This window comes from Lissotriton vulgaris, chromosome 1_2 (assembly GCF_964263255.1).
Source record: "Lissotriton vulgaris chromosome 1_2, aLisVul1.2, whole genome shotgun sequence".
Lineage (NCBI taxonomy): Eukaryota > Metazoa > Chordata > Amphibia > Caudata > Salamandridae > Lissotriton > Lissotriton vulgaris.
This window is the reverse complement of record NC_141686.1, coordinates 350,901,670-350,917,361: the sequence shown is the minus strand read 5'-3', so window position 1 is coordinate 350,917,361 and position 15,692 is coordinate 350,901,670. Positions and strand designations below refer to the sequence as shown.

General features: G+C 45.9%; 1 protein-coding gene across 1 annotated transcript in view; it reads right to left on the bottom strand.

The window, feature by feature from the left end:
• LOC147736772 (uncharacterized) overlaps positions 1 to 15,692 on the bottom strand; it is a 56,228-nt gene that overhangs the window by 12,494 nt on the left and 28,042 nt on the right. Inside the window, exons 2-5 of the mRNA XM_086952696.1 lie at positions 10,812 to 10,934; positions 9,617 to 9,850; positions 9,294 to 9,449; positions 7,943 to 8,128 (exon numbers count right to left, since the gene is read on the bottom strand). Coding sequence (XP_086808822.1) covers positions 7,943 to 8,128; positions 9,294 to 9,449; positions 9,617 to 9,850; positions 10,812 to 10,934 — 699 coding nt within the window. The remainder of the gene's footprint in view (positions 1 to 7,942; positions 8,129 to 9,293; positions 9,450 to 9,616; positions 9,851 to 10,811; positions 10,935 to 15,692) is intronic.

Sequence of the window (15,692 nt, the reverse complement as noted above, 5' to 3'; positions counted from 1 at the left end):
TTAGATAGAGAACCTTCATCCGTACACGGTTGGCTGGGGTAATTGCTAGCTAACTACCGTTGGGAAAAAGCGGTTTATAAACGAAGAGGTTTAAAAGACAAAATAAGAGGGTGTGAAATTTGGCTACCAATAACTAATTGGATCAATGAGGTTTGATTTAATTTAATTGATTTGATTTACTGAAATAGGTCTCATTAAGATTAAATGAGATAATAAACAGAGATTAAAATGAGATTTTACTATGCACCACACACCAAGGTTTAGGGCACATTTAGGTTTAATTCGAAATCTAATTTCCTTTGGTTCAGTAGGGAGGGTGCAGGGGGGGAGGATAGGGGATGGGCAAGTGGTTTAGCTTAGAAGGAGGGGAGGGTGCAAAAATAAATACCTGACATCTTGTACACACGTATTAAAATGTATATTTAAGTGAATTTATTGCAAATATAATGTATGTGTTGGATGTCTAAAATAAAGAATTAAAAAAAGAAAGTGGTAGTAAAGTCCAAACTACAAGCATGATGAGCAGACGTCACTGGTAGTAAAGTCGAAACTACAAGCATAATGAGCAGACAGCATTGGTAGTAAAGTCCAAACTACAAGCATGATGAGCAGAAGGCACTGGCAGTAAAGTCCAAACTACAAGCATGATGAGCAGAAGGCACTGGAAGTAAAGTCCAAACTACAAGCATGAGAAGTAGAAGGCATTGGTAGTAAAGTCGAAACTACAAGCATGATGAGCAGAAGACATTGGTAGTAAAGTGCAAACTAAAAACATGATGAGAAGAAGGCAAGGCATTGGTAGTAAAGACCAAACTACAAGCATGATGAGCAGAAGGCGCTGGTAGTAAAGACCAAACTACAAGCATGATGAGCAGAAGGCACTGGCAGTAAAGTCCAAACTCCAAGCATGATGAGCAGAAGGTATTGCTTTTTCATCTTCTTAGCCATGGTTTCATATCAATCAGCAAGATATGTTCCTCACCCGTGCGTAGGGCACTTCCTTTCAACTCTTACCTTTACTTCACAATTGTTAATTACACTATCCACATTGCAAATAAAAAAATGTTATATATATATCAGCTTTGCAATGTCGACCGGTTTATGCCAGTGAACAAGAGCTTTCCAGCTCGAAACGCGTTCACTGAAAAAAAACCTAGGTTTTACAGACGTTATAGTTAGGAATTAGCATTTAAAAAACTTTAGCAATTCACTGAAAAAAACATAGGTTTCAGGCACGTTATAGTTAGGAATTAGCATTTAAAAAACCTTAGAAATTTACTAAAAAAACATAGGTTTCAGGGACGTTATAGTTAATTGAACATTTGACGCATATAAAATCAGAGAAATTCGCCTGTTATAGTTAGTTGAGCTAACTATAACTCTCGCGCCCACAATGCACTGCTGATGATGTCACATATTACATCACTCATGACATGGTCAGTGATATCACTGATTTAGCGCCGGGACACCCCCTGGGGGGTAGCTGTGCGCTCTACAAACTACATAAAATAAAATAAAAATAAATCACTGATGACATCTCAAATGACATCACTGATCACATCACTCAGTATGTGCATCAGATTGTAACGTGGATGATGTAATGAGTGATGTGATAACGCACTGATCATCTGGTCTGAGTTTTATTTTCCGCCCCGGTCCGTCGCGGCGTTTGAGTGCCGATTGAACGGAGGGCAGGGAAAGGAAGTGAAGCACTTCTGGTCTCCTGGTCTGGGCTGCAGTCAGCGGTCTAGTATGGAGGCGGGAGGACACTAAATAACGCGTATGTCTGAATGGACGCACCGCTGACACGCAGAGCGGGCGCGCCATCGGCACGCCAAAGGCAAGCAGCCGTTCGGGGCTGGGGCCAGAACTCCTGCCGATTTTTTAACTACTCAGACATACACATCAGAGCAAATACACACGATGTGTACCCCCATCCCAGATTCATGTAAGCATAGTATGCACATGAGATCCAGTACGCAGAAATGTAATCACTGTCCCTATACGATGGCGATAAACCAGAAACAAACTAAAAATGAGCAGTAATTTACAATGATACTGGTTAACTGCAGATCCCTCAACAAGCACAAATATGAGCTTCACAACCATCTTGTTGATAGCCAGCCAGATATCATGTTTCTCAATGAAACATGGTTGAATGAGGATTCTGCGCCTGAAATCCTTGAAGCCCTCCCTCTAAATCAAAGCCAGCGAGGCAGGTTTCTTTACAATCACGGTAGACACTAATTAAGTTTTTGAAAGGTTTCTTGATCTACAGACCACCTGGCCCTATTGCCCAGTTTGCATCTAGCCTCAGAGAACAAGTTATGCAACCCGCACGGCGGTATTCTACAGTGCTGGTGTTAGGAGACATGAACCTACACTTTCACGCTACGGATAATACTGCAGCCCAAGAGCTCAACAAGAACTGGCCGCGTTACAGTTGGTGCTGCAATCCTCCCTCCCTACCCACCAAATTGGCCACTTTTAGATCCAATTTTTGCCAACTGGGGGGAGCTAATGGTTGAGAACCCTAACACAGTCCCATGGACAGACCATTATATGATCTCTTTTAGCACTATGATACCTAACACTCCACCCTTGAAGAAGTCAAGTGCAGGGAGACTGTAGAGGAAATGGGCTAGATTCTCAGCAGCCAACTTCAACCTCGCCCTTCAGCAGGACGGGCCACTGGGAGGAAATTATATAGAAACTGCCTGTAACGCGCTAGATGAACAGATCACTGAGGCGCTAGATACAGCTGTCCCATGGTCCACTAGTGCACCGAGGAGGCAGTCAAAATCTGCCCCTTGGTTGCAACGAAGAACTTAGGACTGCTAAGACTTCATGCAAGCGTTTGAAAGAAGTTGGAGAAGAGACTTTTCAGAGCAGAGGAAGACCAACTACAAAACTAGTCTCAAACACTACCACTCGCCCATAAAGAAAACTAGGGCCTCTTATTACAACAGTAAGAAAGAGCAGGCCGAAAACTCTTCTAGAGAGCTATTTCTAATTTTAAGGACATATCATCACTTGTCAGAACCACAGCTCCAAGCAGAAACTCACTGGAGTCTTGCAACCTGAAAGCAGATTTTTTTGCAGAGAAGGTAGCAAGGATTTATACCACCTTCCTGGAGGAGGCATGTAATGGGAGTTCGGAGTGGACGAGAGTGTGCAATATGGTGGCGGCACTCTGCCTCTCCAGATTTAACCTCCCCTCCTGTGATGATCTCAAAACCACGGCCTTGAGCATTAAGTCCGGCTCACCAAGGGACCCTACGACTCCAAAAACCCTGAGGGAGAGCATGGAGATCCTAGTCCCCTATATCAGGCACCTCCTTAAACTCTCCTTTGATTCAGGGGTGGTCCCACGAAGGTGGAAAGAAGCGGTGGTTATCCCCTCTAAATAAAAGCCAGGTGGGAGTGCAAGTCAGCTGGAGAACTTACGACCTGTCTTGCTCTGGCCGCACTTTGCAAAAAAATAGCAGAAAAATTGGTCAACGCTCAACTGACAATGCAAATTAACCAGCACAGCTTACTCCACCCTACACAATCTGGTTTCCGGGCTACTTTATTCCACGGAGTCAGCACTGCTTCTGTCTACAGAAACCATACGCAGGCACGCAGATGAAGGGCAGACGGTGGCGTTGGTCCTGCTGGACCTCAGCACCTCATTCAACACCGTCGCCCACCCATTACTCCTACAGCGCCTCCAGAAATGAGGACTGGATAATCTGGTCTTGAAGTGGCTAAGATCCTTTTTACCGGACAGAAGCTTCCAAGTGTCCCAAAGGCCGTATTATTCTAAGAGCATTGGGCTGGCTCAAGGGGTCCCCTAGGGCTCTATACGGCATTACTGTCAGGAAAACACTAGTCCATGCGTTGGTGACTTCCTGCCTGGTCTATAGGAACGCTCTATACTTAGGAGCCAGTGGTAAGAGTATTCAGAGACTACAATGCATTCAGAACACGGCAGCCCGGCTTGTTCTGATGCTTCTCAGGAGAGCTTCCTCCAAGAATGCCCTCGCTTCCCTACACAGGCTCCCAGTGAGGGAGAGAATCCTTTTAAGGCCCTATGTGCTGTCAACGCATCCTGCAGGGAAATGGACCTAGCTATCTACATAGTCTAATGTCCCCCTACACTCCTACCCGGGCCTTGCGGTCCCAGGGGATGGACAGGTTAAGATCGCAGTAATTACAAGAGTGAGAATGGGTGACCGATCCTTCCGCTACGTAGCCACTAAGCACTGGAGTGCCCTCCCTCCTGCTCTCCGGATGGAACCATCAGGAAAGTTCTTCTGGAAAAAATTAAAGACCTGGCTCCTCCATATATAGGTTTCACCACTTAGCATTCTCAGAGTTACTGCTACATACAGGGCGATTGACTGTAGCGCTGGGCCACACTAGTGAGTGTAACCAGGCGCTTTACAAGCTCACTTGAATGAATGAAATAGGTTTTCTATAGCGCGTGTCTACCCTGAAGCCTGGTAGCTCTTATGATCTGGCAGAAGATAGCACAGCTAGTTAGTAAGTGGCACTAAAGAGGTGGGTTTTTAGCAATTTATGGAAGATTTGCAGATTGGGTTTCCTACGGAGATTGAGGGGAAGAGAATTCCAGAGGTTGGAGGCATTCAAAGAGAAGGAGCGTCCGCCCCATCTGATCTCTGAATACTCCTTGTAGAGGCAAGGAATGCATCGCTGGAGTGAAGACTCCTGGAGGGAAGGTAGGGGGACACCAGAGGGTGAAGAATGGCCGGTCCGGTTTTTCGAATAGCTCCATGGGCCAGGCACATGGCCTTGAAACATATTCTAGATTGGATGGGAAGCCAGTGAAGTGTCCTCATAGTGGGGCTCGCAGACTGCCTCCGAGGGATCTGGAGGAACAGGCGGGCTGTGCAATTTTAGATCACTTGAAGTTTTTGGACAGTGGCAAGAGGGCCGCCCAAATAAAGGGAGTTCCCGTAATCCAGACGGGACAGGATAAGGGCTTTCACCAAAATCCGACGTGCCTGAAAGGGGAGTAGAGGAAGGATTTTCCTTAGCACCCTCATGAGGCCTAAGCACGTAGCTGAGAGCTTGGCGGCTTGATGGTTGGAGCAGAGGGAACTGTCGAGCCATATGCCAAGGCTCTTAATCTGCTGCTTTGGAGCAGGCATGGTGCCAAGACAGGTCGGCCAGGATAGTGTCAAGGGGGGTGAGGGTGATTTGCCCAGGAACATTATTTCTGTCTTGTCACCGTTTAGCTTAAGGCGAGATAGTTCCATCCATTCGGCAACTGCCTCTAGGGAGGTGCCCAGAGCGCAAGATGAACCCTCTGGGTGGATAAGTGCCACCACCAGTTGGGTATCATCTGCATAGGTGGTGATATGAATGCCGAATTGAAGTACTATCCCTGCCAAAAGAGCCATATAGGTGTTAAAAAGCGTAGGGCTCAGGGAGAAGCCCTGGGGGACCCCACAGCTAAGAGGCCATTGGTTAGATGTTACCGGGTCCTCAGTGACCTGAAATAAGTGGTCCTGTAAAAAAGACTGGAACCAAGTGAGAGCCATGTGCGTCACTCCAAGATTTTTTAGACGCTCAAGCAAGATGGTATGATCAACAGTGTCAAAAGCGGCACTGAGATCCAGCAAGATGATTGCTGCTGAGCCACCCTGGTCTACCAGTCTCCTGGCTTCTTCTGTTACTGCCAGTAAGGCAGTCTCTGTCCCAAACGTAGGACGAAACCCTGTCTGGGACTCATGGAGTAGATTGTTTGACTCCAGGTAGTGGACTAGAGTAGAGTTTATGTGTCTCGCAATCAGCTTAATCAGCCAGGGAAGAAAGGAAATGGGTCAGTAGTTGGCCAGGTTGGAGGTGTCAAGGTTTGTTTTTTTCAGAAGGGCTCTGACCTGGGCACATTTCCAGGCTGAGGGTACCTTTCCCGTGGTGATAGAGGCATTTAGGGTCTTCAGAATTACTGGGCAAATGGCTTCCGTTACTAGAGTGAGATTTTGCGGGGGAGCCGGGTCCATAGGTGAGCCGGAGGTGACCCTAGAGATGAGTGTGTCCAATGTCACCTCATCTAACAGTGGAAACTCGGCTAGTGAACACTGTGGTTTGGAGAAGGAACTCTTGGTGCTGGGGGCTGCAGACCCATTCTGGAGGGGAGGGAAGGATTGGGATATCAAGTGAATTTGTTGATGGAAATATTTTGCTAGGTTGTCACAACAAACTTGTGCATCGTCTGAGTTGGGGGGTTTGTGAGGTATGGTGGTGAGAGATTTGACGATACGAAAGGTTTCTTTGGGGGAGTTCGAAGCTGCACTAATCTTCTCCTCGTAAAATGAGGATTGCCTGATTTTAATCTCTGCCTTATAATTTATTATTGCCTCTCTGTAAACATTTTTCCTTTCGTCTGCCAGGTTCCATCTCCAATTCCTTTCAAGTTTCCTGCATATTTGTTTAAATTCTCTTAATTTGGGGGAGAACCAAGGTGTCAGCTTTTGTTTGGTTTCTTACAGGAAAGCTTTTTTGGGAGTAGTGTGTCCAATGAGTTTTGGATCCATAAATTGAAATTGCTTTTTGCCCTTTCTGGATCTAGATCGAAGGGGGTAGTGGCAGCTAAAGTCATAGACCACCGGCTAGGGGATAACTTTCCCCATTTCCTTTCCAGCCGCGGAGTAAAACTCTGCGGAGGAGGAGAGACTACAGTTTCCCAGACCAAGGGAACTAGCAAATGATCAGTCCAGGGGAGAGGGATGGGGGAGCCTACCGAGAGAGCCTGAACATTACTGAGCACCGGATCGAGGAGATGACCCTTGACGTGCTTGGGGGAAAAGCCTTTCTTCACAATTTGGAGTGCCGAGAGGTCTTTTGCCATATGGTCGGAGGGGTCGTCCAGATGGATATTAAGATCACCTAGTACTGTAAAATTAGCAGATGTTAGGGCTAAATTGGCAACAAAGGAGGGAAGTGAGTTGAGAAACTGACCTAAGGCACCAGGGGGATGGTAGAGTAGCAGGCCCGAGAAAGGATTGGTAGGTGAGAGTTCTAAGGTGAAGATCATGCTCTCAACGTCAGGTAAATCCTCCGTAGAAGACCGGCAGCAATATTTATCCTTAAAGATAAAAGCTAGCCCTCCGCCTCTTCCTGTCTTGCGATCCTCCTGTGTATTACGTACCCTGACTGCAGGATCTGGATGATGGATCGATCAGCTTCATCCTGCAACCAGGTCTCTGTCAGGAATAAAACGTCAGGTTTGAGATCTTCAATGAGGAGGGCAAGTCGCAGTGAGGACAATTTCCGGGGCTGTTAGCGAGGGTCAGTGAGCGTAGGCATTTAGTGCCCGAGACTCCACGCAGGTTCAATAGTATCTGGGCGTTATAGGTAAGAGTTGGTTGAAAACTACCAGGGTTCATGGCCCCTGGTTCCGGCCAGAAGCGGAAGGGCACAGACGGGCTTGCCTTTGGCGTGCCCGCTGCATGCGTCTGCTTCGCGTCTGCTTCGCGTCCTACCTGACATGCGCCCTAAGTAGTCCCCTCATGCCTCCACACTAGACCGCTGACTGGGTGTAGAACTGGGAGACCAGAAGTACCACTCCTTCCTTTCCTGCCCTCCGTTCAATCGGCACAGAACACGCCGTGGCGGACCGGGGCGTCAGGAGATGCACAGATTCTAACAGTGAGTGAGTTTTAAAACTTTTGTTCTTTTAAAAGTTCAGATTACAACATGCAGCGCGTAAATGCCAGTTAGAAGTTACCATGCGTCACAGCAGATCCCGACAGACTATGCCACCGTCTGTCTCTGACTTATTATTATTAATATTATACTTTTAAGTTGCCAACCTTGTGGCACCACCAATGCAGTTGAGTGTGCTTGCGATCTACAGAATGTCGAAGACGAGCAGCGTTGTACACTGAGAGTCTTGAGACACTGGCGCTCCCTAGCAGACACTATATCCTACCTGACATGCAGATGCAGGTGAACCCTCCAATGCGGTCCACGCAGCTGGCGTTATTCTGGCACGGCATGGACAGGCACTCGTTAATGTCGGTCTCACAGCGGGGACCCGTGTAACCCTTTCCACATTGGCACTGGAAGGAACCCCGTGTGTTTACACACTTTCCAAAGTGCTCACAGGGATTGGCACCTAGAAAGAAGGAGAAAAGTCCACCTGCTGAAAGAGGCAGCAACTTCTTTCATCACTACAACTGAAACAATTGCACCCTCCAGGGAATGACCGCCTGGCCTCTTAAACTAATCTCTGAGCACTCACCTGGACATGGCAGGGTCACTCTGGAGGGCCTTTCATTGATTAGCTAGAAGTCTCTGACACACATATGAGGCTCTCAAGGGATGGGGACCTGGTACGTCAAAATCTTGACTGGCATGAAGCAACAGACACTGCTCAAGCGTCTGTGGGTAAGTTGGCAAAGGGGTCCAATCAATGAATGATTGATTGTGTTGCAGATCTGGCGCCTACGATTCCCCATACAATTTACAGATGAAGGATTACCTTCAGGACTCAAGTTCATAGCTCTTCAAATCATACCTGCACACACTATGAAGCTGTTTAAAACCCACACAAGATATGTTGACGTCGTCCCAATCTGTACCACTCATTCAGCCGTTCTCTGGCTCAACACTAGGAAGGACACGATTCTGGAAACCCAAACACGGCTGATGTTACTGGTGTACGTCAGCTCCCTGGAGGATGTCTCTAGAGGCGAGCAGCGCTCTTGCACTGGACGTGGCTTCAATGCTACAACATCACCACTCCACAGCAGATAAAATACAGTACTGTGGACACCACATCTGCAGGACCTACCAACGCTCCCAACAAACATGCACTGCTCTAATGAGAGACTGACCAGCTAAAGGTATCCTAGTCCATAACTGAGCTACCAACCTTCCAGAATGAATACACCTCTACCTTCAACCTCAAGAGCATTCTTCTCACTGACGGACGCTGCTACATAAAGTTAGTAAGACTCCTGTGTTAAGGCATGCATGGATGGATAAGGATGGTCCTTCTGCTCTTTGAGGTCAGCAAGGCCAGGGCCGAAGACAACTCAAAGCTTGTAAAACAAGCAGATCAAGTCCCACAACTGTTTGCTTCAAGAGCCAAGGCAAGATCTCAAGCTAAGAGTTGAGATCTAAGAGTTTCTCTTTCCAACTAAATGTAATGAATACTTCAGATAGCAGTACGAAGATCAACACAAATCCATACTTCTCATTAGAATTACCCTTTTTACATGGCATAACCAGGAGCCAGCCCAGGGAGAGCTGCTCCGAGGGTGACCACCTTAACTTACCTACGGAGCACTCATCAACATCCTGGTCACAAGCACGGCCAGTGAAGCTAGGAGGGCAGTAGCAGATGGCACGGCCGTTAACTGGGTTGGTATCACACATTTCATTTTCGTGGCATGGGTTACTGATGCATATATCGTCCAGGTGGCAAAGCAGACCTGGAAGATTGAAAAAATAAAAGCTCATAATCGAAGTAGTATAAAATCCATCATAGCTCTAGAGGCCGGCCACAAATCCACCTGCTAGGAGAGTGATCTAAGAAAAGAGAAATTTTTCTATGATTAGCTCCCCGAGGCTCCCAGTGTCTCCCCAAGGCTCTACTCACCAGTCTTCCCCATTGGACACTCGCAGTAGAAAGAAGCCACTCTATCATGGCAGGTGGCCCCATTGAAACAAGTGGCAGACGCACAGTCATCAATGTTCTCACTGCAGCTCTTGCCAGTCCAGCCATTCACACAGACGCAGGTGTGGCCACCGTGGGTATTGTGACAGGTCCCACCGTTGTGGCACGGATTGGGCTGCAGCCGGCATTCGTCCACATCTTCTGTGCAGAACTGACCTAATAGTTATGAGAATGAAGGAACGAGAAGGTTAAAGTCAAATATAAATCTAACTATCATCTAGAAGTGAAGCTCTATTCACAATCTCCAACCTGTGGGTTTACCCACTTAATGAAGAGGTGGCACAGCGTTCCTGTAGAATTCAGGACTTGGAACACTTGTTACGCCTTGCACGGTAGGGAATGTGAAATCCAGAGCACCAGAGCGTTTAACCCGTTCCGTGCTAGGAATGGAACCACTCCGTCACGAGCGACGTGTGCGCTGTGCTCATGAAGAAGTGGTACCGTCACGCTGCTGCCGCTCCGCCCACGCGGCATCAATACCCCACAGGTGAATTAATGAGCGGGCGGGCCGTGACAGAACCACTCCGTCATGAGCACAGCGCGCCCCTGGCTCATGACGGAGTCGTTCCATCACAAGCATGGCGGTGCCGCTCGACCCTCCTCCCCCCCAGCACCAGGGCGGAATTACTGCAGCGGCCAAGGGGTTAAGCAGCGCTTCGAGGAGCTTCACAGTATGTTGAGGGACCAGACCTCCCTAAAAGTCTCAATATTACTGAGGCGTCCTCGTTCTTAAGCTTCTGAATAAGACATGGAAACACCCTCCCTTTCTGTGAAACGGACTCCATCGTGCTGTGCTAGTCTGGCTCACAGCTCTCCCTTGAGCGACCATCAATCTCATGTGGCAGCCCCCTGAAAGGGAAGCTTCTTCTCAAATCAGGTTCACTGCAGGTTCTTCGACAGTGTATCCATTTCATGTCACCCTACTTCTGCACAACGCAATAGGAAGGTTTTCATAGCATGAAAAAGCAAGCTCCAATGCTTCCACCATGATGGGTGGGGGGGGGGGGCAAAGCTTTCAAAAGCAGGACAAGTCCTCAGCAGTTCCTGGTGCTGTGGGTAAAGAGGAGGGGGCAGGGGCTAACCAACAAGGACTCCTCTCCCTTCGAATCCTTCTCACCAGTCCACTCTGGAGCACACCGGCAGCTGTAGGTGTTCACCCCATCCACACAAATCCCTCCGTTCCTACACTTATGGCCTGGACAGTCATCAACGTTGATCTCGCAATTCTGGCCACCGAACCCTGAGCAGCACAAAAGAGGAAAGTATGTTAGAAAGTGGTAGTAAAGTAAATATTCCAAAGTTATGTCTGATCACAATCCATTGGTGATAAAAATAAATATCAAGCTAGAATCCTCACAGACACGATGGACATTTAATAGGGCTCTATTAAGTGAAGAAAAGAACATACAGCACTTTGAGGAGTGGATTCCTAGGTTCATTGGAGAGAATTTAGGAAGTACTAATGTAAGCATAGTATGGGATACATCAAAAGCAGGGGTCAGAGGAGAAACTTCTAAGTATGGCTGGGAAGCACAAAGGAAGGATACAATCTTGTCACAAACCCTGTATGAGGTATTAGGTTAGGCAGAAGCCAAATTAATTAAGGTATTGTCCGAAGGGGGAGAATCGGAGACAGCCAAATCAAAGATTATGATTGCTAGATCTGCCATTACTGAGATATCTATCAATTGACTGGGAAGTATATGGCATGGCGGAGCAGGGTTTATGAGAATAGTGAGAGGGTGGATCACCTACTTGCTGTACGCACTAGGGAGAAAATAGTGCAAACTCGGATCAGTGAAATTAGAGACCCTAGCGTAGATATGGTAAGTGAGCCTGAAGTCAACCTTACCGCATTTCAAAAATGTTATCACAGATTATATACTGAGGATTTTCAAGATAGGGATCAAGAAGTTGATTATTATTGAAAGGGGCACATTTTTGATCAGGTATCCCCTGAAGAGAAAGATAGCTTAGGTGCCCCATTTACAAGTTAGGAAGAAACTTGAAATAAGCAGGATACACAGATATTCCCCCTTGGCTGATAATGATCTATTGCCTGAAATTTTTCAAGATGGATATATGAAAATATGGATGGACAAGGGCGTAAGGTTTATTGGTATTCTCAGGGAGGACAATAAACGCTCTCTGAAGCAATTAGGAGGAAATTCGGGATAGGAAAAATAAAATTCTTCAAATATTCACAAGTGAGGGATTATTTATCTAAGAAGGCAATTAGCTATCATAGAGTTCCATTACTGGATGCGGTAATAGGGGCTCCATCACAAATATCAACATTTTCTAAATTACTTAATAATATAATGGGGATGACCTCATGAAACTCACTAGTCGCTGGCAGGATTTGCTGCAAGCAGGGGTAGGGGAATGCGAGGATTCTTTATGGCTAAGTCAGACTGCATTTTTATCTGCAAATCTGCAAGTACAATGCTTTAAAACCTGGCTTAATTTGTACATCACCCCAGCACAGATCTTTAAATGGGGAGGCTCTACTGCTATACACTGTTCTCGTTGCGGATATCTTGCCGCTGATAGTATACATATGTTCACAACCTGCCCCCGATTAAAGTCTTTGGTTACTGAGGTGGGTATCTATATCAAGCTTATGCTGGGGTTTGAGGTGGCTCTCACGCCGCAAGTAATTGTGTTGGGGGTAAGCAACCAAGCAATGACTGAACTAAACCGCTCTCTGTTATTCGCAGCTATGGCAGTGTTTAGGCTATGCCTGGCTAGTGTTTGGTTAGATAGAGAACCTTCATCCGTACACGGTTGGCTGGGGTAATTGCTAGCTAGCTACCGTTGGGAAAAAGCGGTTTATAAACGAAGAGGTTTAAAAGACAAAATAAGAGGGTGTGAAATTTGGCTACCAATAACTAATTGGATCAATGAGGTTTGATTTAATTTAATTGATTTGATTTACTGAAATAGGTCTCATTAAGATTAAATGAGATAATAAACAGAGATTAAAAGGAGATTTTACTATGCACCACACACCAAGGTTTAGGGCACATTTAGGTTTAATTCGAAATCTAATTTCCTTTGGTTCAGTAGGGAGGGGGCAGGCGGGGAGGATAGGGGGTGGGCAAGTGGTTTAGCTTAGAAGGAGGGGAGGGTGCAAAAACAAATACCTGACATCTTGTACACACGTATTAAAATGTATATTTAAGTGAATTTATTGCAAATATAATGTATGTGTTGGATGTCTAAAATAAAGAATTAAAAAAAAGAAAGTGGTAGTAAAGTCCAAACTACAAGCATAATGAGCAGACGGCATTGGTAGTAAAGTCGAAACTACAAGCATAATGAGCAGACGGCATTGGCAGTAAAGTCCAATCTACAAGTATGATGAGCAGATGGCACTGGCAGTAAAATCCAAACTACAAACATGATGAGCAGCAGGCACTGGAAGTAAAGTCCAAACTACAAGCATGATGAGCAGAAGGCATTGGAAGTAAAGTCCAAACTACAAGCATGATGAGCAGAAGGCATTGGAAGTAAAGTCCAAACTACAAGCATGAGAAGTAGAAGGCATTGGTAGCAAAGTGCAAACTACAAACATTATGAGCAGAAGACATCAGTAGTAAAGTGCAAACTAAAAACATGATGAGAAGAAGGCAAGGCATTGGTAGTAAAGACCAAACTACAAGTATGATGAGCAGAAGGCATCAGTACTAAAGTCCAAACTACAAGCATGATGAGCAGAAGGTATTGGTAGTAAAGTCCAAACTACAAGTATGATGAGCAGAAGGTATTGGTAATAAAGTCCAAACTACAAGTATGATGAGCAGAAGGTATTGGTAGTAAAGTCCAAACTACAAGTATGATGAGCAGAAGGCATTGGTAGTAAAGTCCAAACTACAAGCATGATGAGCAGAAGGTATTGCTTTTTCATCTTCTTAGCCATGGTTTCATATCAATCAGCAAGATATGTTCCTCACCCGTGCGTAGGGCACTTCCTTTCAACTCTTACCTTTACTTCACAATTGTTAATTACACTATCCACATTGCAAATTAAAAAATGTTATATATATATATATATCAATTCCCAATTTCGACCGGTTTATGCCAGTGAACAAGAGCTTTTCAGCTCGAAACACGTTCACTGAAAAAAAACCTAGGTTTTACAGACGTTATAGTTAGGAATTAGCATTTAAAAAACTTTAGCAATTCACTGAAAAAAACATAGGTTTCAGGCACGTTATAGTTAGGAATTAGCATTTAAAAAACCTTAGAAATGTACTAAAAAAACATAGGTTTCAGGGACGTTATATTTAATTGAACATTTGACGCATACAAAATCAGAGAAATTCGCCTGTTATAGTTAGTTGAGCTAACTATAACTCGCGCGCCCACAATGCACTGCTGATGATGTCACATATTACATCACTCATGACATGGTCAGTGATATCACTGATGACATCTCAAATGACATCACTGATCACATCACTCAGTATGTGCATCAGATTGTAACGTGGATGATGTAATGAGTGATGTGATAACGCACTGATCATCTGGTCTGAGTTTTATTTTCCGCCCCGGTCCGTCACGGCGTTTGAGTGCCGATTGAACGGAGGGCAGGGAAAGGAAGTGAAGCACTTCTGGTCTCCTGGTCTGGGCTGCAGTCAGCGGTCTAGTATGGAGGCGGGAGGACACTAAATAACGCGTATGTCTGAATGGACGCACAGCTGGCACGCAGAGCGGGCGCGCCATCGGCACGCCAAAGGCAAGCAGCCGTTCGGGCCTGGGGCCAGAACTCCTGCCGATTTTTAACTACTCAGACATACACATCAGAGCAAATACACACGATGTGTACCCCCATCCCAGATTCATGTAAGCATAGTATGCACATGAGATCCAGTACGCAGAAATGTAATCACTGTCCCTATACGATGGCGATAAACCAGAAACAAACTAAAAATGAGCAGTAATTTACAATGATACTCGTTAACTGCAGATCCCTCAACAAGCACAAATATGAGCTTCACAACCATCTTGTTGATAGCCAGCCAGATATCATGTTTCTCAATGAAACATGGTTGAATGAGGATTCTGCGCCTGAAATCCTTGAAGCCCTCCCTCTAAATCAAAGCCAGCCAGGCAGGTTTCTTTACAATCACGGTAGACACTAATTAAGTTTTTGAAAGGTTTCTTGATCTACAGACCACCAGGCCTATTGTCCAGTTTGCATCTAGCCTCAGAGAACAAGTTATGCAACCGGCACGGCGGTATTCTACAGTGCTGGTGTTAGGAGACATTAGCCTACACTTTCACGCTACGGATAATACTGCAGCCCAAGAGCTCAACAAGAACTGGCCGCGTTACAGTTGGTGCTGCAATCCTCCCTCCCTACCCACCAAATTGGCCACTTATTAGATCCAATTTTTGCCAACTGGGGGGAGCTAATCGTTGAGAACCCTAACGCAGTCCCATGGACAGACCATTATATGATCCCTTTTAGCATTATGATACCTAAGACTCCACCCTTCAAGAAGTCAAGTGCAGGGAGACTGCAGAGGAAACGGGCTAGATTCTTAGCAGCCAACTTCAATCACGCCCTTCAGCAGGACGGGCCACCGGGAGGAAATTATATAGAAACTGCCTGTAACGCGCTAGATGAACAGATCACTGAGGCGCTAGATACAGCTGTCCCATGGTCCACTAGTGCACCGAGGAGGCAGTCAAAATCTGCCCCTTGGTGCAACGAAGAACTTAGGACTGCTAAGACTTCATGCAAGCGTTTGAAAGAAGTTGGAGAAGAGACTTTTCAGAGCAGAGGAAGACCAACTACAAAACTAGTCTCAAACACTACCACTCGCCCATAAGGAAAATTAGGGCCTCTTATTACAACAGTAAGAAAGAGCAGGCCGAAAACTCTTCTAGAGAGCTATTTCTAATTTTAAGGACATATCATCACTTGTCAGAACCACAGCTCCAAGCAGAAACTCACTGGAGTCTTGCAACCTGAAAGCAGATTTTTTTG